At 35.2% G+C, this 20846-nt stretch overlaps 2 protein-coding genes across 6 annotated transcripts; one reads left to right on the top strand and one right to left on the bottom strand.

Annotated features, from left to right (window-relative positions):
* The first annotated feature begins 2822 nt into the window (after nucleotides 1-2822).
* Nucleotides 2823-7068, top strand: LOC133289205 (probable inactive shikimate kinase like 2, chloroplastic). Its single transcript, XM_061487096.1, has 8 exons — nucleotides 2823-3056; nucleotides 3256-3446; nucleotides 3556-3750; nucleotides 4002-4063; nucleotides 4835-4901; nucleotides 4994-5112; nucleotides 5945-6121; nucleotides 6682-7068. Exons 1-8 carry the CDS (start codon nucleotides 2850-2852, stop codon nucleotides 6777-6779), a joined length of 1116 nt encoding a protein of 371 aa, XP_061343080.1. The 5' UTR covers nucleotides 2823-2849; the 3' UTR covers nucleotides 6780-7068.
* Nucleotides 7069-8677: 1609 nt separating this feature from the next.
* LOC133289177 (inactive poly [ADP-ribose] polymerase RCD1-like) lies at nucleotides 8678-19113 on the bottom strand. 5 transcript variants are annotated; one of them, XM_061487053.1, is made up of 8 exons: nucleotides 18884-19113; nucleotides 18419-18487; nucleotides 13309-14573; nucleotides 11809-12050; nucleotides 10573-10676; nucleotides 9728-9871; nucleotides 9552-9647; nucleotides 8684-9342 (listed from the first exon to the last, which is right to left on the bottom strand). In XM_061487053.1, the coding sequence occupies exons 3-8, from the start codon at nucleotides 14424-14426 to the stop codon at nucleotides 9295-9297; spliced, it is 1752 nt and encodes a 583-aa protein (XP_061343037.1). In that variant the 5' UTR covers nucleotides 14427-14573; nucleotides 18419-18487; nucleotides 18884-19113; the 3' UTR covers nucleotides 8684-9294. The 5 variants fall into 5 exon arrangements, 4 of the variants coding, with proteins under 4 accessions (XP_061343037.1, XP_061343036.1, XP_061343035.1 ...); XM_061487052.1 differs by having other exon boundaries at nucleotides 18437-18487; XR_009748463.1 differs by having other exon boundaries at nucleotides 8678-9342; nucleotides 9552-9652; nucleotides 18437-19113.
* Nucleotides 19114-20846: the final 1733 nt, after the last annotated feature.

Genomic DNA, 20846 nt, shown 5'->3' with positions numbered 1-20846 from the left:
TGGAGACAGCGTCAGTATGACTTTATCTTTATCCGAAAGTGTCTGAACTGTGAATCATTCATTCATAATTACTTCCTTTTAATGCTTTTGGCCATAGCATGATGTGACGTTTGCTGAAACATTTTATCTCTGTTGTGGGACAACAGTGACAAGAATGCTTTGCCCATGTAATATATAGCAATCTACTTTTTCTCTCTTTTAGATTTTTATATATACTTTCATATATATATACACATGTGGACCACTGTTCTTTTATATTGTTCATAACTGACTGACTAAAGAGAACCCTAAGCTGTTAACAAGAAGATTTCAAAGGGATTTCAGACATGCATGGCAGTGATTGTGTGTGGACCATTTAAAAAAAAATTCCTATGATTCATTATCTCTTTTATTAAACTTTACTAGATTTCCTTAACACTTATAATTTGTTTCTTGCAATGACTTTCGGGCTATTTCTTTTTTAATGTATTTTTTTATTTTCCCATCTAAACATCTCTTTTTTTGGTTCATTAAGTTTTTGCAGTCTGCACTCTTTTGTCTATGTGATTAATATAATTCAGTATAGTTGCTTCACAAGACAAAATTTAATAAATTTGCTCCGTATTTCAGTGCGACCGTAGTCCGTAGACGTACACAAAATGGGTCCAATATATCAATAATGTAATGTGCCATTAATTAAAAATAGACGTATGCTTCGTACGTGACAACCTTTTCTTTTAAAACTCATAAAATATACAATTGACCCATTACTACCCAGTTGCATAGTGGGATATATTTCCACTGCAAGATAACGTTAATTAGCTTCTCTATTTTGTTGGTTATGTGCCTTCCAAATTCCAATTGAGATAATCTATATTATGAATGGGAATGGTATTTCTTTTTTAAATAAAATTGAAAAATAAGATGGATTATTGGATTAACATACATAAAAATGTACACCCGTAATAGAATTATATAATGAGAAAGGGAATAAGCAGTTCACAGACTGGATCAACAAAATATTATTTGTGGGAGAATACAGTCTCTGTCGAGAGGAAGAAGGAATAAAGTAACATGACAAGAAGTATCTAGCAAAAAAATTAAAAGGGAAGAATAATTATAAAAAAATGTTCACATCGTTTTTTATTATTCTTGTTATATTCATTTAGTCAGGGGGGGGAAACTGCCATGCCATTAAAAATTGACTTTCAAAAATAAAGAATCCCCAATCTAACATGCTTGAAATGTATAAACATCACGTCATCGCGAGTGCTCAAGATATATTAATATTACTATTTCGAAGTCGAATAATAATAAGAAGGGAAAACGTTTAATAGAATTTTCCTTATGTACTGGACAGTACTGTCCACAATGTAATTCATAAAAAGGAGTATCTCAGCCTCCTATCCTACACATAATTGTGTATTAGATAGACAAAGCCCTTGAGCCCAACAAACATGGCCCAAGTCTTGGCAGATTTTATATAGGAACCATTAAGGAAAAAATGTGTATGTTTTAGCCCAAAAAACAAAAGACATGAATGATGATTATAATGCCCAAAAAAAGAAAAGAGTTATGACCATACCTGTGACTAAGTAAAAAGAATGAAAAGAAAATGACATAAATAAGAAAGACTTGACATAAATAAGAGAGACTACTAAAAATTGATTTGAAGAATTAGATAAAAATACTAGAAACTCATAGTTAATCTAAGGGTTGGGGAAAATATATTTCTTATTTCAAATACTCGATTTCGAATTTGGGCCAACGTTTGAAACAACATAATCGTAATTAATAATAAAAAGTAGAATTTAGAATATTGCTGGATTCATCAACTGAAATTATTAACATGTACGCTACATTGGTAAAGAACCTTGGGATACACCATCCCAAAAGCTAGCTCAACGGGTGGGAGTGCCCAAAACCTTATAAACTCCACATTACTTGCGCTTTTTATTTTAATTCCACTTTAAAGTGGGGGACGGTGAGGATCGAACTTGTGACCGACCTTATAGTCACTCAAGCTCTGATACCATGTAAAGAACCTTGGGATACACCACCTCAACAGCTAGCTCAAAGGGTGAGAGTGCTCAAGGCTTTATAAAGGCCACATTAGTTGCCCACACAATCAATATGGGACTATATATCTCAACACGCCCCCTCACACGAGAGCCCTTTGGGCTTGAAGTGTGGATATTGCACAAGCCCAATTTTCCCCTCACATGAGAGCCCTTTGGGCTTGAAGTGTGGATATTGCACAAGCCCAATTTTTGGTTTACCTTTTTGTGCTTTTTATTTTAATTCCACTTGAGAGTGGGGGGCCGTGAGAAGAGATCGAACTTGTGACCTTATAGTCACTCAAGCTCTGATACCATGTAAAGAACCTTGGGATACACAACCCCAAAAGCTAGCTCAAATGGTGAGAGTGATCAAGGCCTTATAAAGGCCACATTAGTTGCCCACACAATCAATGTGAGACTATATATCTCAACAACATTACTCATGATTATATTTGTGAAAACATGAGAGAAATCAACGCATGTTGGTCATCTTCTCTTGCTCTTGTTACGAATTGATCTAATATCAATTTTGATTAGAAGAATTTCCGTAAATTATTGATTTATCTGATGTCTAAATATAAGATCCAGTTACAAGCTTATCAAATTGAATATTTTCAATTATCAAAAACACTACGCTGATACGGGGATGTGAGAATGTTTGGTGTATTTGAGCATTGGGTCACTCACGGAGGCCCAAGTCCAAGGGGGAAAAAAAAAAAAAAGGGAACCAATTTTGCAAAAATTAACGTTGCTAGTTGCTACCTGGGAGGTGGGAGCTGCATCATATTGTTATCTCTATCTATTGTAGGAATGGCAGCTGCTCCAGCTGGTCTCTGCTTTCTCTCACGAAACCCCACAACCACAAGCCTCGAATTCTCAGTTTTAAAACCAAATGTGGTGTCTCTCCGTGCATTCTCTCTTCGTCCTTTTTCTTCTTTGTTATCTCGCAAATACTATCCTAGTCTCGGTTCCTGCAAGTGTTCCTCAACCGCTCCCCTTTCCACCACAACCTACGAGGTACCACAGATAAAGAAAATTGGTAGTTGACTTGTGACTAGGATATGACTTGTTTATGACTAAAGCCATGTCAGTTAATTAGTTTTATCTGTGCCCAACCATTTCCCATGTTCAAATTGCAAAGACACATATTGTTCTTATTCTAAAGTCTTTCTCTTTTACTAGTTGAGTTTGATTATATCTGATGAAAAAATTGCAGTTTTCTGATTGTTCTTCGGAGGTGGAGTTAAGATTACATATAGGAGGGTTGGATATCCGAAGCACAAGAGACATCTCGGTTGATACAAACGATACATCTTTAGCTGTTAAAGTGTTTCGGCAAGGATCTCCCATCACACTGATAGAAACTAATCCTCTTTTTGGCAAGATTAAACCCGCTGAAACAATATGGTTTGTGCAATTGAAATGACATTTTTTCTTTGAAATTAAAAAAAAAATTAAAAATTAGTATTTGGGTTCAAGCCTTTGCTTTCTTAGTTGAATGGTCTGATTTGGACAGGTATATAGATGATGATCAACTTGTTGTGAACTTCAAGAAACAGGATCCTGATTTGAAATGGCCTGACATCATGGAGTCATGGGAATCACTTACTGCAGGATCTACACAACTTCTGAAAGGAGCATCAATCTATCTTGTTGGTGATTCAACTGAAATCAACCAGAAAGTGGCTCAAGAGCTAGCAACTGGTCTTGGGTACCATAAGTTCATTTGTAATTCTATTTATCAATATTCCTACAACTCAATCACATATGAGCGTTATTTCCAATATCACATATATGATATATCAATTATCATGCTGCATACCCAGCTATAGCTATATTCAAAATTCTGGTTACTTAAATTAGCTTTTATGGAGCAATAATTATATAAAGGGATGCACTTTATGATTGATTTGGAAATTTCATCAATGGCTGATAAATTCTAGTGCTTGATATTCTTCTCAGGTACACGCCACTTACTACAAAAGAGTTACTGGAAACATATTCCAAGCAAACCGTGGATTCATGTGAGTGTCTTTGCTATACCTTGCTTCTTGTTGTCAAAGCTTGCTCTTTTCCCTCCCGTGCGGCAGGGTTTTGGCAAACATATAATTGAGACATCAAATATCTGTATACTAATACTATGTATTGTTATCAATATTAGCATCTTTAATGCTACTAATAGAGCTCTAGGATCAATCTAAGGAGTGCCTCCAGTGATGTCTTACAAGATAGTATTACATTAGTTTTAGGTACTACCTACTCTGGTGGATGAAACCAAAGGAGTGTGCTCATTCTGCTTAAGCGTATGAATCATCAGCATCTTATGGAAGCTGCTGAGTTCTGATACTACCATTTTGTAGCCATTTTTTGTTTGTTGCTTCCATTGACAAATATATGTTACAAAGGGAGAAAACAAATTCTAGCTTTATAATCTTGTCCACTGAAACAGTTGTATTTTTTTTTTTTTTTTATTTGGTAAAATGAAACAGTTGTATTTGTTTGAAGCTTCCGTTGTTCTCAAGTACATATCTCATATATACAAATTCACTATATCCTTGCACACTATCTTTCTCCTTTTCCCCCCATTATCCTTGCTGCAATTTATGTATTTTATAGTCAGCCGTCAGTTTTCTTTAGTCAAACCCCTCACCCTGAAAGATATCACTGTGGTGATGCATCTTATTTAGTTATTTTAATATTAAAGGATATGGCTACCACAAGTGTATGCATCTGAGTACTTGAAGTGACATAAATACCATATTTTGCAGTGCATTAACAAGTGTAATCAATTGCAGGGGTGCTTGCTGAAGGTTATGACTCTGTAGCAGAAGCAGAAAGCACTGTATTTGAAAGCATAAGTAGGTACGTCAATCGCTTCATTTCATTTTCTGGATAATTTTTGTTGATCGGGAACTAACTCATTTATTTCCAACTTAATGGTAATGGTATGCCAGTCATGTGAGGGCAGTAGTTGCAACATTGGGAGGGCAACAGGGTGCTGCTAGAAGAGCTGATAAATGGCGGCATCTGTATGCAGGATTTACTGTTTGGTTGTCACAGACTGAAGCAATAGGTGATTTTTGTTGATCAATTCTTGGTTGCTTTTTACCGCACATGTCTCCATTCCAACCTTGTTTTGAACCTTCAAATTTATTCATGACTTGGAACTAAAATAGAGATCAGTCACCCGAGCCTCGACTCATGAAGAAACTTTTACCACTACCAAGGGTATGTTTGGATGGGGATTTAGGAGGAAATGAGGTGAAGAGGGAGAAAAACTTTAATGCACCCGGAGCACCTATTTAGTAAAAGGAAACACAGAGTTCATTGCTCCCAATGCATTGAAGTTTTTCTCGTGAATAGTCCTGGTTTCAAATAAGCGAAATAGTTGTATCATGTAGTAGGAAATTGGTTGTGTCATACTATAGACATAACCAGTGTGGACCCCACCACTTTTAAAATAAAAACAAAAGGAAAGAAAATGATGGGGTCCACATTGGTTGTGTCTATATCATGACACAACCAATTTCTTACAACATAATACAACTATTTCCCTTCAAATAAACCCCACCTTTATTTGGGAGTTTTGTAAAATGAAGGGAAGGAAATGGGAGATGACATGTAACCCCCGAGGACCTTCCCTTATTAATCTTTATAAACATCTTGTAGTTCCACCAATGTGGAGAACTTAGGAGGATTTTAAACATCCAAACAAAGGGAAGGAAACTTATGAATTCACTTTTCATAATCCGCCCTCACTCTCCCTTTATTTTCTTTTGATTCCTTTCCCACCCTTCCCCTCCCAACTCCCAGACATACCCTTGTCTACCTAAAATATTCACTAGCATGATTTCTTCAGCCTGTTGTTTCCAGTAAAAATGGGTTTTTAATAGCTTGAAATACAGATGAAGATTCTGCAAGGGAGGAGACCCATAAAAATGTCATAGATGGCAAAATTGCATACACAAATGCAGATGTGGTTGTTAAGCTACAGGGCTGGGATCCTGCTTATGCCAAAAGTGTGTCACAGGCATGTTTGAGTGCCCTAAAACAGTTAATCCTGTCAGACAAGAAACTTCCAGGTACTTGCGCTAATTTATAACTGGATTCCATGCTCTCATTTTGATCCAATGACTTCTATTCATTTGTCATTCATTTCAGTGGTCAAAATTGTTTGAAGTTTAAGTTCACCTTAACACGTGATTTTTGGACTGATAACCTGGCAAACTGCTTTTCATTGAGATTAGGGTGTGATTTTATGGGATGAAAATGAAAACTGAAAATAGGAAGGTTTAAAATGAGGAGTGCAGCAGGTCAATGAGTATCTTTCCTTAGTACTAATGAGAGGGAAGGGAATAAAAAAAAAAATCACTCATTGTTTAACCTGACTAGCGAGTGTGGGATGCAGACAATCCTTGTACGCAGTCTTACCTTTGCATAATTGCAAAGAGACCGTTTCTTGTATTCGAATCCATGACCTTTCAGTCATGAAAGAACAGTTTTACCACTGCTTCGATTCGCAGGAAAGGGAATAAGAAAAGAGCTAAAAATGATTTTACAAGTGGAAGGAGGAGGGGTTTTTAGATTGAAGGTGAGCAGCTTACACATTTTTATTATTGACATCGTCTCTGTCATGTTGCAGATAAAAAAAGCCTCTACATAAGATTGGGATGTCGCGGTGATTGGCCAAACATCAAACCCCCAGGTTGGGATCCATCAACTGAAGGTGACGTAATCTAGGAACAGAGTAATGATTCTTTTAATAAGTGAGTAACATGAAATTTGTCCATACAAGTGCTTATCTACCACATGGTAATATGAGAGACAGCTTCAGTGATTTTAAGTTGCTATTGTAGTTGGCAAAACCAATGCTCTATAGTTTCGATTACTATACGATGGATGTTGCTACATAATTAAGTGCTCGTCTGGTCGTGAAACTGATCATACGACGTTTAAACTGATGTGGACTGGATCGTTTAAATGAGTGGGAAATGGGGAGCTAAATGGTAAGTGCCTAATAGGTAGGAGTTTTCTTTTTCCTTTTCCTTTTTCTTCTTCCTTGTAGGAAGGGACCAGGGCAAAGAAAGGTAACTCCTTTGGTGGCTGATGTAGAATGTGTATTCCTGGGTGGAAAGATAAGCCATGATTCGCCAACCAATCTATAATGCAACAAAATTCAACCTCTCACTCCTTTAATAAAACTAGCCCCAAGTTATGTGTTACAAGTCTGTCATTCCCATCTGGTGCAAGTTTGACAGATTCTGAGTGAAGCTATAGAATCATATTCTTAAATGACCCTCGAGAAGACCAAACTGCAAGGTAAGCATTGCCATTACCCTATTCAACAGACGGGCTTTTTCTCATTCCCTACTCCTTCAAGACCCCTCACTTCTGTTAAAGTCCCACATAATTTGATGATCCAGCTTCCTGATGGGGGTTTTGCCCAAAGCACACCATCAAAAGTTTCTTCCTTGTAAGGACGTTCATCTACTGAAGTTAACTTATGCAACTGATTTCTCATGTAAAAGCATACAATTGTATATGAAATATTCATAACTAAAGACCTGAAATCAGCTTTAAAAGACTTAGATAAGAGAGTTTCATCGGGAACACAATCGTGGGTCCAGAAGTTAAATTTGCTGCCGATGTAATCTTCGCTAGGTCCTTCTAAAACTTAGAATCAGCATTCGCAAGCAAACTACCTTTCGTCCAAACTGCTTGGCATTTTCCTTGACTCAGCATGCAATATGAATGGATGCCAACCTGCTTTCTGGAGCATCATGAGGTTAAACCAAGAATCTCATCCCAACAAAAGCTTAACGAAGAAACAAGCAAAATATAATTGCAAAAATAAAAATGCTTCAGAACGACTTTCTTGACCTTTAATTCTAGAAACACAGGAAAATGGATCTAGAAGGAGACTTTTTTTTTTTTCTTTACGAAATATTTTAATCGATTCATCACTTCGTGATTAGTCTGATTCGGAACAGATCTCGAAATTAAAGATTTAAACCCTCACAAAAACAATACTGAAAAGGATCAAACACATACTTACTTTTATCCCCACCCACTCAGTTTCCCAACGCCAACTGAGCTACATCATTTGATGACCTAAAAGAACTTTGATAGTCAATTTTCGACAAAAACATTTTTATACTTCTCTAGCCACCTACCCCAAAAATGAAGATGATGTTTTTACACTTGTCTAAAGAGTTACCAGGACTATAATTCCTTGCTCCCAATGGACAATGGAAAATATTTGCAGCCACAAGACTTTCGATGTGAGCCACGAAAATTCATCAAATTTTTAACACTACAGGAGTTTTGAATATTCTAAAAAGTTCTCACACATCCTATTACACGATCCACGACATAATTAACTTTTTTAGCGAGACGAAAAGACGTGGGTGCCGTATGATGAATGTTGCTATCATTAGCACAATATTGGAGCTCAAATGCATAGTTCCGTTATAGCATAAGAACCTTTTTAAATGCTAGAGAGGGCTTGAACAAGACTACACAAGAAAGAGAATAGCGAGATTATCTTAAGAAAGTCACCAAAGTCAGATGGTTTAACGAGAAAATATAAACCCCTCTCAAACCCACGAGTAATTAGCAAACCCGTCAGCCTAAAACATTGGGACACGAAAGCGCCCATTACATCAATCAAGTTTAATGGTAGAAGAAACAAGAGCACATGCGCAGAAAGACAACCCCCCAACACAAATCTGACCTCACAAGGAGTCAGTCTCCAGCCAACCTCTGTAGTAGTTAAAATCACCCATAATTGTTTCAACAAGACACTAGAAGATCCAACATTACAATTCCCAGACCAAATCAGAAACAACGTTAACTGTATTCCAATCAGACAACCAGCCCAAAAGCTAGCCACCTTCATGCGAGATAAACATGGACATTAGAGATAAAATCTCCCTAAAATGCTTCAAACCATTTGTTACTTAAATAAGTTCAATCCGCCAATCCACCGTACGAAGTGAGAGCTCATTTTTGAAGTGAAAAAAACACGGAATATCCAATCAACGGTTTTTATTATGAAACCCCAATATAAGGTAGAAAATATGACGCTTGACAATGCATCTGATCACAGACGGTTCAAAATAAACTCTAATGAAGTTCCATAACAAGTAGGTTCCAGGTCCAATGAAGATGACAAGGAAATGAAAAACACGATAGAAAATCTGACAGTAGTTAACTCCAAGTGCGAAGATCTTCACCTCCTCACAGAAAGAGACCCTCAGCCTTCCTTCCTGTTTGAGTTTTTCAATTCACCATTTGATGGTATCTGCAAGTAGACAGTTAAACATTTAGGAGGTATAACCACACAACACAAGACAGCGCATAAGATTCCAAAATTTATATATAAAAAAATGAAAATTATAACCTAGTTTACTTAAAAACAAGTAACTCTTTTAGTAGGGTATCACAGCAGAAGACCATGCACAAGATTTCAAAACCAAATTAAATTTAATATATATATATATATGTATGTACCTTGACATGAAGATTTGTTAATGTAGCTCTCAACAGAGTGTCTCCAACTATCAACCTCAGCTTCCTCACGAAATCATCACGGGATATCTGCTTTGACTGAACTAGAACAGCATGATATATTAAATATATTTCATCAATCAAGACAGTTGAGTATCAAGTGCAGCTACTTTACATACCTTGAATTGTCCATAATGTGTTATGATCAGTCCCATATCCTTGGGAGGAACCTTGTTTCTGATAGCGGCAAAAACCATAGGTAATGGCATCCAAGGGGATTTTGGAGCTTTTGGGGTGCTAGCAACCACACTAGCAGCTTTTCCCTGAGGATAAGTTGTACATTGACACATGAATATATATGTTAATCAAGTAACCGACCTCACGTGGGGGTGTAAATTCGTCAAGCCAGGCTTTGGACTAAATAAGTCAGGCCTACGTAGAATCTTTTGAGCCTAACTTGGACTATTAGACTGATTTAGGCCTGAGCCAGGCATGTTTTATTGAACAGGCCAACCGGTAGGCCCTTGAAGGCTACTCACATATAATACACCAGAGAAAATAAAATTATAACAATAATAACTGAATGAGCTACATTCCTAAGAGGGTAAGAAAAAGTATAACATGATCACAAATAACGAAAAAAGATCACATATTACCCCAACCCAGGAAAAAAAAGTATTATGTGATCACAGATTCACGGGTAAAAACAGACCATTCAGACAAACTATTCACTGGAATGTTATGAAGCTATCACATCCTTGGCACTTCTTCCACAAAATAAAGGAAGATCAAATGCTAACTGCTTCTGTTTTTTCAGAATATATCAACCACGTGATTTTTCTCCATATCGAAAGAAAAATTAAAAGTGAGAAAAATATTTTAAATATAAGGTAAAAAGGAGAACAGAAACTGAAAAAGCATTCTTAGTTTAAAATAAAAGGTTAAAAATAGGTATTACCAAAGCCCTTTATGTAGAAAAATTGGCAAAGCATAAGATACAAAGCTCAAATATCAAGTAACTTACAGTATCTACTGTAGAAGAGTCTGACTGTAACAGGCCACGAGGACCACGAATGACCATATTAACCCCAGAAACATTATTCTTACTCTCACTTCCACAAAATTGGCCTGTAAAAATGCATCATGTATTAGTGATCAAGAATAAATTTTTATTCAGAAACGAATGGCCCCATAGTTACTAGAATCACACAATTCGAATTGCACAACTGACTATTCGAATAATTTCTATGGCATATTTCAAACCACTTTTCATTGTGTCTTTGTATCTTACGATTTAATACAATTTATGATTCTCAATTCAAAAATAAGCTTGGCGATTTGTGATTTGATAACCTTGAATAACAATCATACAGTTTCACTGAACCAGACTTATCTGATATATTTGCTGAACGTGAGAGAGACCAAACACAAGGAGATACTAAAAATATATGGATGAAACACTGATTCCTAATACTAAAATCCTCTAAAACTTTTCCATCTGAATTGAAAGAATGAACCATAAATATCAATTAGTTTGCCTTTGATCAACTTACTGACTACTAATTATCAAGGTATCGTGGAAGAAACTAATATTTGAATTGTGCATTATAAATTGTATTGAAGACAATGAAAAATATATCATATAAATGATGTATAATACTCGATAATTTTAAGCTAGAAATTAACAATATCACTTCATCAGTCTTACAAAATAAAATCATAAGTCAAAAGTCATAATTGAGTCATATAAAGTGACTGCATGAAGCTTATGTTACAAAAGAACAAAATAAAGCAACGATATAGCAATATAAAATGCATATAGAACGAGTGACTATATCTGTTTGAGAATAATGAAAATAAAGCAATGGAATAGCCAAAGAACATGCATAGAGTGAGTGACTGTGAGAAGCCCCCATTTCATAAGAATGAAAATGGGACTGAAATAGGATGCTTTCAATAGAGCAGCTTTAGTTCCTTTTCATTTAACAATTTAAGCTTATTTGACTTTTCAATTTCTTTTATCAGAATTGATGAAAGAAAAGTAACATCATCAACAATAGACATCAACAGTGTGATTCTGCATCATCGATTTATGCATGTATGGCACGATTCAAAGCCATCTCTCATTCATCACATGATGTGAATCGATGGCTTACCTAATCACATGATTCTAACAACTATGCTAATTATATAATACTAAAATGTATAAATTATTCTTTCTAGGAAAACATATGTCAATAGCAAAACAAAAAAAACATACCTTCAGCATCCAAAGAGGCCTTGAAACTAACAACGAATTCTGGATAGATGTGGGTGTTCATATTCATATTCCATATAGTATAGTATCTTGGACATTCAATGTCATCCACCCCATTATCATATTCACAACTACTGGGATGAAACTGACCAGTGCCAGGACGGAGAAGCTCCACATTCCCCAATATTACACGACAAAACACCAAGTGCAGAATCCCGTTTTCGTCAACATCACAATATCGTGCACTGTAAAGATTGAAAAATTGAATCCTTCTCTAAGCATTACAACAGAACAATCCAGAAAATAAATATCAAATAATAACATAATAAAGTAGGCAGTAAAGAAAACATTATGATAAAAGAAATATGGAAAAAATGTACTTTGTATGCAACAATACATCAAAATTATAATACAAGTTTCTCAAGAAATTTTTTTTGACAGTACTGATAATTAGAAAAATATCAAGAACAAGGAAATATGCTCATAACTCCACCCTCAAGGTAAAAGGTGAGCAATAAAAACTAATTAAAGATTATTCCAGCAGTTTAGCACAAAACGCACTATGACCAGTATTGGATAAGGAACTATTAAACCATACAATTGTCGTAGACAGAAATACGGCAATATTCAACGAGAAAATGATCAATTTTATACAAATGAAATGACATCTCGGAACAGTGACCATTGTGCCACTGTTCACCAACTTTTTTACCTAAATGCCACGCGAACAGTGTTATTTTCCAATCTGCCACGCAGCAAGTTCGCTTCTGACACAAGCGACCTCGGTTTGCTGATGTGTCAGCTCCCTGGTGGTGTCAAAGTTCGCTTCTGACACAGGCGACCTCGGTTCTAACAATATTTTAATCAAGTTCGCCTACATGGTAGGCGAACTTCATTTTTTTTGAATTTTTTTTTTTTAAATTTAATATTTGTTATCCACTAAAAATGTGACACGTCAGCAAACCGAGGTCGCTTGTGTCAGAAGCGAACTTGCCCCCGTGGCAGATTGGGAAATAACACTGTTCGCGTGGCATTTAGATAAAAAAGTTGGTGAACAGTGGCATTTTGGTCAGTATCCCTGACATCTCTGTCACATAAAGGCGGAATATATTCATCTTTTACTAGTGTCTGCAAAATAGTTTTCATTTTTATAAGAAAATGTAAATACTTTTTCAAATCATGTAGACTACAAACAAAGACCGATGCAGATGACAGAGTATGAATTAAAAGTGAGAGTGACAGTGAAAGAAAATGCTAACAAGGATATTTCTAACATATAACTGAATAGATTTAGCAAAGATAGATTTTAGCGACCAACTTCGTTACAAGATAAAGGATCAACTTGCTCACCAGACTTGCAGCTTAGTCTAGAAATTGAAAAAAGCAAGCCCATGCACTACTATTCATCTTGCTTTTACCCACACAAACTTAAGCCATAGATAATGTTATCATTAACATTAGTAGTATTTCAAACATTTTATAGTTCAAGGTCTGCAAACTAACCTGGCGTCAGGGCAGGTAACAGCTGCAAGATGAACACCAATGCCGTATATGCATTTAGATACAGATAGTCTACAATGACCAAGCCCATACTCCATCATTGTAGATAGTTCTCCTTTAGAAGAAGCAAGCCAAGCATACTGAACATTAGCATCCCCATGAATTTTTTTTGTAATTTCAGCTTGCTTCTGGAATAGCTCCAATCGCACTTGCATTGACGAACCAGAGCAGCGGTAAATCTCAACTATGTCAGTACCAGTACTGCCAAAACTACTCATTCCCTTAAGAAACATCTTCTGTACAGAATCCAAATCCAATTTTCCATATACAGATTCAGTAGAAGCATCTAAACCTATGTCTTGATTTTGCTCAATGGCTTCGCCAACATTTCCGCAGTCCATTTTGCTAATGCCACCTTCAACTTCTACATCATATTGACTGCAGTTTTGTTTAGTATCAATTTGAATATGTTTAACTAAAGCATTGGACTCCCCACTACACTCCCCCAACCTGGATTCATCCACTCCATTTATTTCAATTTCTAACTGTAATTTTATTTCGTTAGATTCACATGAGTCGTGACTTTTTCCATCCTCTTTGAAGAAACTATAAGGTTCTTCATCAGAAGCAGCATAGACTTCAGGGAAAAAGCAGCACCCTGCCTCATCAATCCAAGCAATAGGTTGTTGCAAACCAGTTTTCAAGTCCACCTGATACATATGTAAAAAATCTAGCACGATATGATAGCCATTTAACTCTACCTCCACAGCTGCCTTCTTGACTTCGAGATCTTTCTTAACCACGTCAACAACATCCTTAGGAAAGTCCAACCATCCACCATTCTTATAGAACATCAAACGTTCAGGCTTCCCACTCTTCTTATAGTTCAAATAACACCTAACTAAGGATCGTCCAATATGAGGACCAGCATTTGTCAGCTTGCTTTTATGTCCGCCCAATCTCATCCGTTTGACAACCCTGCTTGCTGGTGACGCAAATGATGGCCAATGATGTAACACTGGTCGCGAAGCTCCATTTAGATGTACAGCACATCGGGTAGCCCGCTTTCGCTTCAGATTTAGTGCAACCCTATCCAATGCCTTTGCGGTTTTTGCTTCCATTTCTATCTACTAGATCAATATCTATAAACACACTTATATGTAAAAGCTCAGATACAGCAGTCAAATAGAACCCTAAACCTTGAGCAGATTTAAAGAAACAGTGGCTGCAATGGTGTAGACCAGGACATCAAGAATATTTGGCAGTCCCTGGATAATTAAAACTTCTGAGAATATTGAACTAATAAATAGGATCAGGCGCTCATCATTATAAAGTTGACTTAATAAAGAATAAGGAGTTAAAACATAGAAAGCAGTCCCAGTATGACAAAACAAGTATCTGAAACACTTGCACAAGTGAATTATTGCAAAAGTACTATCTCCAAGAAGATTAAAATTTAAATAAAGTATCATATTGATAAAATACACCAAAAGATAATCAACAACATTCAAATACAGTACGTTAAACTTAAAAAGCTTTAAAGAAAACAATTTCAATGAACAAGATAATGTCAATCATTCTAAGCAATGTTTATTCAATTCTACAGCAAGCATTTCTCAACTATTTAATGACACTTGCTCGTCATGAGGCCAAAGACAGCAAAACCCCAAGATACAAGTTCAGAGGATATATTTAATTTGAGAATACAGCTAAGCACAGGTGTATAAATCGCATGATTCGCAATTCGAATCACACAATTCGATACAATTTTCCAAGCCAACGATTTGTGGCATCTGATGAATCGAAGATGGCTTTAAATCGTGCAATACTCGTGTGAATCGGTGTGATTCTGTATCACTGAAACGAATCGCATGATTCAGCTATTCATTAATTTTTTTCTTTTCTTTCACCAATTTTATATAAATAAAATAAAAAATTCAAATAAGCTTAAGTAGTTTAATCAAAAGGAACTAAAGGAATGTTATTGAATGTACTCCATTTGATTACTCTACTGTACTGTTTTCATTCTTCTAATATTAGGGTTTTACACACACACACTATGGATCTTTATATGGCTATTCCATTGCTTTGTGTTTTCATTCTTCTAAAACAAACACTTCACACAGTTACTAGCTTACTCCAGATGCACCTTATTTGGCTCGTTCTTTTAAAGCATAAGCTTCAAGTAGTCACTTTATGTGATTCAATTATGACTATGACTTATGATTTTTTTAGACTTGTGGTTAAGTTGTTTAGTCAATACCTAATTCTTAGTTTAAAATTATTACATTGAGCATTATACATCAATTATATGATATATTTCAAGCTATTTTTCGTTGTGTTTCTGAATCTTACGATTTACAATTCATTATTCCAAAATTAGCTTGGCAATTCAAGATTTAAATTGCGATGTGATAACCTTTCGGCTAAAAAAATGTACACCAAAAAATGTACTCTTTGTATTGCAATTCTACAAATGCTCCTAAAAAGCGGTTCATGAACCATGCATGTATTAGATGTAGTTAGCTTTAGCTTATATAATTAGCTTTAGCTTGCTTGTAGTAGGATACTTTCCTTGTATATGTAGCAGCTGATTATTGCTAGCCTTTGTAATTAGTTAGTTTGTTCAGATTCAGTTTTAAGTTTGTTAGCTTTGCTGACTCATCTCTGAGCCAGCCTCTTGCTCTATATATAGCTTGTTCTCTCTCCCTTTGTATTCGATTCATTCTCTTAGAAATACAATAACACAATGGCTATTTTCTCTCAAGTCTCTCTCCTATTTTCTTTCACTTTCTTCCATTTTCCTTCAATGGAGGAATTCTAATAGCATGCTTGCTGTATGCAGTAACAAATAACAAATAAGAACAAATACTAATGAAAAAAGGAAACTAAATAAATTACGAAATCTCATTTGCCCAAGAGATCTAAAAATAACCAAATTGTATAGAATGAATGATAAATAGATAACCATAACCAGGGGTACGGTAGTCAAAATAGAGATCCTACCAAGGATCGGAAGAGGGAGAAAAAATCATACATAGTGGGATTGACACGGATCGTAAAGATCCTACCCGAGAAATAATATTATAAACCACTCCCCATTAAACCCCGACATCCCGACTAGCGAGGGTGGGGCGAGGGCAATCTTTGTACACAGTCTTACCCTTACACAAATGCAAAAAGGTTGTTTCCTAGATTCAAACCCCATGACCTTTCATTCACAAAGGAAAGGCTTTACTACTGCTTCGGGCTCGCCCTCTTTGGAAAATAAAATTATACTTAAAACGAATACACACACATATATATACACATATAAATATACATATATACACATCCATGCATATAAAATAACTTGAATAAAAAAATAACCTTCTAATTACAACTAAAATTTAATTAACAACTTCAAATATAAAAGACATAAATCAAAACAAATAGTTTTCATGCTTTCCTGAGTTCCTCACATTTGTATATTTATTTATCTTTTCTTTGTTACAATTTATTTCACATGCTTATGTATTTTACCTCTCTCTCAACATTTTATATCTTACTTATTTATTTTTATAATATAGAATATAAATATTCCTTACTAAAAGGGGGGAAAATTGTGATATTATGTATTATTACTCAAAAAGCTCTAAGAAAAAACTCCAAACACTCCCCCCAACTTCTCCAATTTAAACCAGTACACTTTTTCCAAAAAGCATAGTAGTTAATAGCGCTGCGAGCCGCGCCATATGGACGTTCGGGTGTCTCGCCGCAAGAAACTACGTTGCGCCCCATCGGAGCGCAATAGTGGCCATTGCGATCGCATTTGCGGCCAAATCGCGGCCATATTGCTATCATAAGGCAAAATGTCAATTTTGTCCTAAATTTAAATGTGTAACAGAAATTTTTTAGGAGTTTTTTAATGTGTTTGCATCTCTCTCTGTCACTTTTGCTATCTCTGCCTTTAAAAAAAATTTTTTTTTTTGTCATTATTTCTATCATATATCTATTCTGCTATTTCCGCAACCGCAACCTGCAATAATGCTATAGCATTTTTCAGGGTTAGCCGCGACATGCCGCAATCCGCATTTGATAACTTTGCCAAAAAGAAAAAAGAAAACAAAGCAATGGCAGCTTTCACTTGTTCAATGGCTTGTAGTACACTATTTCGTAGTAAGAAAATAGTACATTTTTCTCGTAGTAAATTACACCCAACAAATCCAACGGCTCACACTTGTCCCCCATCAAGATCACCTTCTGCCACATGCCACCATCTCCCCCAATCCTCTTCTTCCTCCTTCACTTCATGGAATAAACAGCAGTGTTTTGCTTCTTATGTTGCTCGGCTAATTATTCAGCAACCTCAGCTCAATTTCAAGTCGTCCATTGTTGCCCGCTCCATGGCCGCTGCACCCTTCAGCCTCCGAGAGAAGGAAGTAGGTTAGATTTATAACAGGTTCGTGTCTTAACACAAACAAGGGTTCTCCTTTTCGCGAATTGTATGTAATGATGAGATTGCACGGTGCCACGGGGTTTATGCTTTTTCAGTGATCCTTTGCAATCCCAGTGATTCACGATTCTAGTTGGATCGTTCACGGTGGAAAAACTCATTAGTACGATCCAAGGATTTAGGTCACGATTTTGACTACCATGACCAAGAAAATAAAATAGTAATAATAATAATAATAATCTCAATTCCAACAGGAAACTGGGTTTATTATTTTAAATTCCTGCCAAAACAGTACACATAAACTCATAACGTAGGCTGAAGTTGACTTCCATGGCACCAGCTTTACAACAAACTAAATCCCTAGCTTCAACTCTACATATGCTCCCTGGAAGTCCTATGAAATAAACACCTGATGACTATGCACGATATACAAGTTACAACCTTGCCCATATATGGTAGAATCTAAAGCAACATTTGAGGAAATCTAGTTCCGACTCTCTAAGACATCATTGAAATCTTCACTCTCCATGACAGGGCTACACATAGCATTACAACCAAACTAGTACTACTAGTGCTTGAAATCAAAGAATTAGGCATAATCAGACCAACTAAAACATCAAGAATATCACAAATCACACTAAATTAAAAAATACAGCAAAATCAACAAAAGGCACATACAAATAAAGTTTTGCATACCCCGCACAGCTGTTAGTGTTCATAGTGTACATGCTTTTCCCTGAAATAGCTCTGCGATGGAAATTAATAATATAAAAATTCATAAAAATTAAAATATATATATACATATGCAATATCAACAAATTAAAACAAGGCTGTAGCGGTCAACAACCACAACCAAAGACAATCAACATATTAAAACATAGCCAAAAAAAAAATCCATGCTCTATCAAAATCATTTCGAATAGCATAATCGGCCCCAAAAAATGATGAAAAAACTAGCATGATCGGTTCAAACACCACGTACAACCAAAATCTACCCCGATCTACTAAATCCAAGCCCCAAATCTAAAAGTCAATAAGACGTGCGAAATTTTTAGAACAGTGGAAATCGCAATTATTCAAATTGTGAATCGAAAAGCATAGAATAAAAGAAATCAAGGAATCAAGAGCAGGTTTTGAAATTACCTGAGTGCGCAAACACACAAAACAATAGAGTTACCTATTTACCACATAGAAATCTTTAACATCGTTATTTTTTTCTTTATTTTCAATTTCTCTTGTGCATCGATTTGGGAGGAGGGGGAGGAGGGTATTATATAGACAGTTCTTCGCTGAAAGAAAAAAACCCTAATTGGAGGAGTCGGCAAATGGGAGGAGCAAACAACGCCTGAAAAGGAAGCTGATAATTGAGATGTTTCCTTCTTTAGATTCTGCAACTCCCACTACCCCTTTTCCAAGTAAACCCATGCAAGATTCACACCAGGGGTTTGATAAACTTAACCGCCTCACGTCTTACTTTCGTCACAGCCTTGTTCTCATTGGACCGTCCTTGCACGCTGACTTGTCTTTTGAAGTGTTACTGTTTCATTTTTTAAAATTTTCCTTTTTTTTTTTTCTTTCCCAATTCTCATCCATATCTTCTCCTGCTTCTAGAATTTATTTATTTTCTGAATATAATTTTTAAGTGATCTTTTTTAAATATGATTACTTTATTTTTTTAAGAGATGCATTTTGTGGGTCAGTATAATAATTATTTAATGGAATTTCAGAGTTGCGGTAATCTTGAAATAAGGCTTAATCCTTACAGTTGTAAATCTTAATATAGTTCAAATTACGTATTTTTTATTTTATAGTAAACTTGAGTTCATCCTTATAACTTCAATTATATTTTTAAATATAAATGATAAAAATTATAAATAATTTTTTAAATAATATACAATTTCATGTTTCATTTTGAATTGAGAATAAACTGAAATACTAAGAAATATTTTATATTTGTCATAATTCGAAATTATTAAGATTTTTTAAAATAGTCCTCGATTATAAGGATAAGTTGGATTTGAAATAATCTATACTAATCAAATGACACAATAAAGGCTAATATAATATAACCTTGACAAAATTAAAATTATAAAAAATATTTTTCCGATTTTAAAATAATATTAGTTTGGAGTCACAAAAAGTAATTTTATGTTATAGGATAAAAGAAACATTAAATCCTTAAATAGAAGCTTGTATTGCATATAATTTGAATGTTACGGACAACCTCCTACACTGGAATGACTTGATTTCCAAGTCAAAAATAAAAATTCTATGCAAAATTACAAGTCTCTTTCGAGCCTCAAGCTAGCTTAGAACTTAGGTTAAAGCAAATATGGTTAGAGTGTGATTCTCAAGTAGTCAAGGGATTTATCACCCAAGAATACGCTAGTAATCATCCTCATTCACAGATCACCTATGATGCAGACTACAGAGGATTAGAGAGATGATTCGTAGACCTTGAAAAGGTCAAGTCTTGCACCACCTATTGGGAAGGCCACATTTAAGTTGAGTAGCACGCGACAAGCTCACACACGCGCGATCGGGATATTTTGTATTTTGAGAATCCACGTAGGGTCGTCTTGCTTTTTATAGTATGATTTGGCAGGAATATGGTTAGAATGACTTTGTTATAGTTAGTTTTGGAAATGGATTGTCACATATGTAATTTAATATGATTATGTTATATGAAAGGATCTTAATCATTAATACTTGAATTCTTATATTTTTGTCTCTCTTTTATTATTATTATTAATTCACTCTCATATAATTATAATTTTTCCAAATAACAAAATCATGTTAATTAACATATAAAAAGATCCATTCTCATTAATATTTTGTTTTTCTCTTACTCTCGAAAAAATATGAATGTTTATACATATGACACTTTACAATTCGTCATGTGGACTATCATCATCTTATATTTAAAAAAAAAAATTATTTATGCCAAGAGGCAACATTTTGTTGTAACTTACAAAAAAAAAAGAGGCAACATTTTGAGAATCACATGCCATTATGCCAAGAGCTCTTTTTGGAGAAAAATTTCAATGTACCGAGGGCACCGAATTTAATGTTCTCTTTTACTAAATATGAAAAAAATTCACTTTGT

Source organism: Gastrolobium bilobum, unplaced genomic scaffold, assembly GCF_033153095.1.
Source record: "Gastrolobium bilobum isolate Gb01-03AN ecotype WA unplaced genomic scaffold, APGP_CSIRO_Gbil_v1 utg10696, whole genome shotgun sequence".
Lineage (NCBI taxonomy): Eukaryota > Viridiplantae > Streptophyta > Magnoliopsida > Fabales > Fabaceae > Gastrolobium > Gastrolobium bilobum.
The sequence above is the reverse complement of the archived record's forward strand: the minus strand, read 5'-3'. Positions and strand labels throughout refer to the sequence as shown.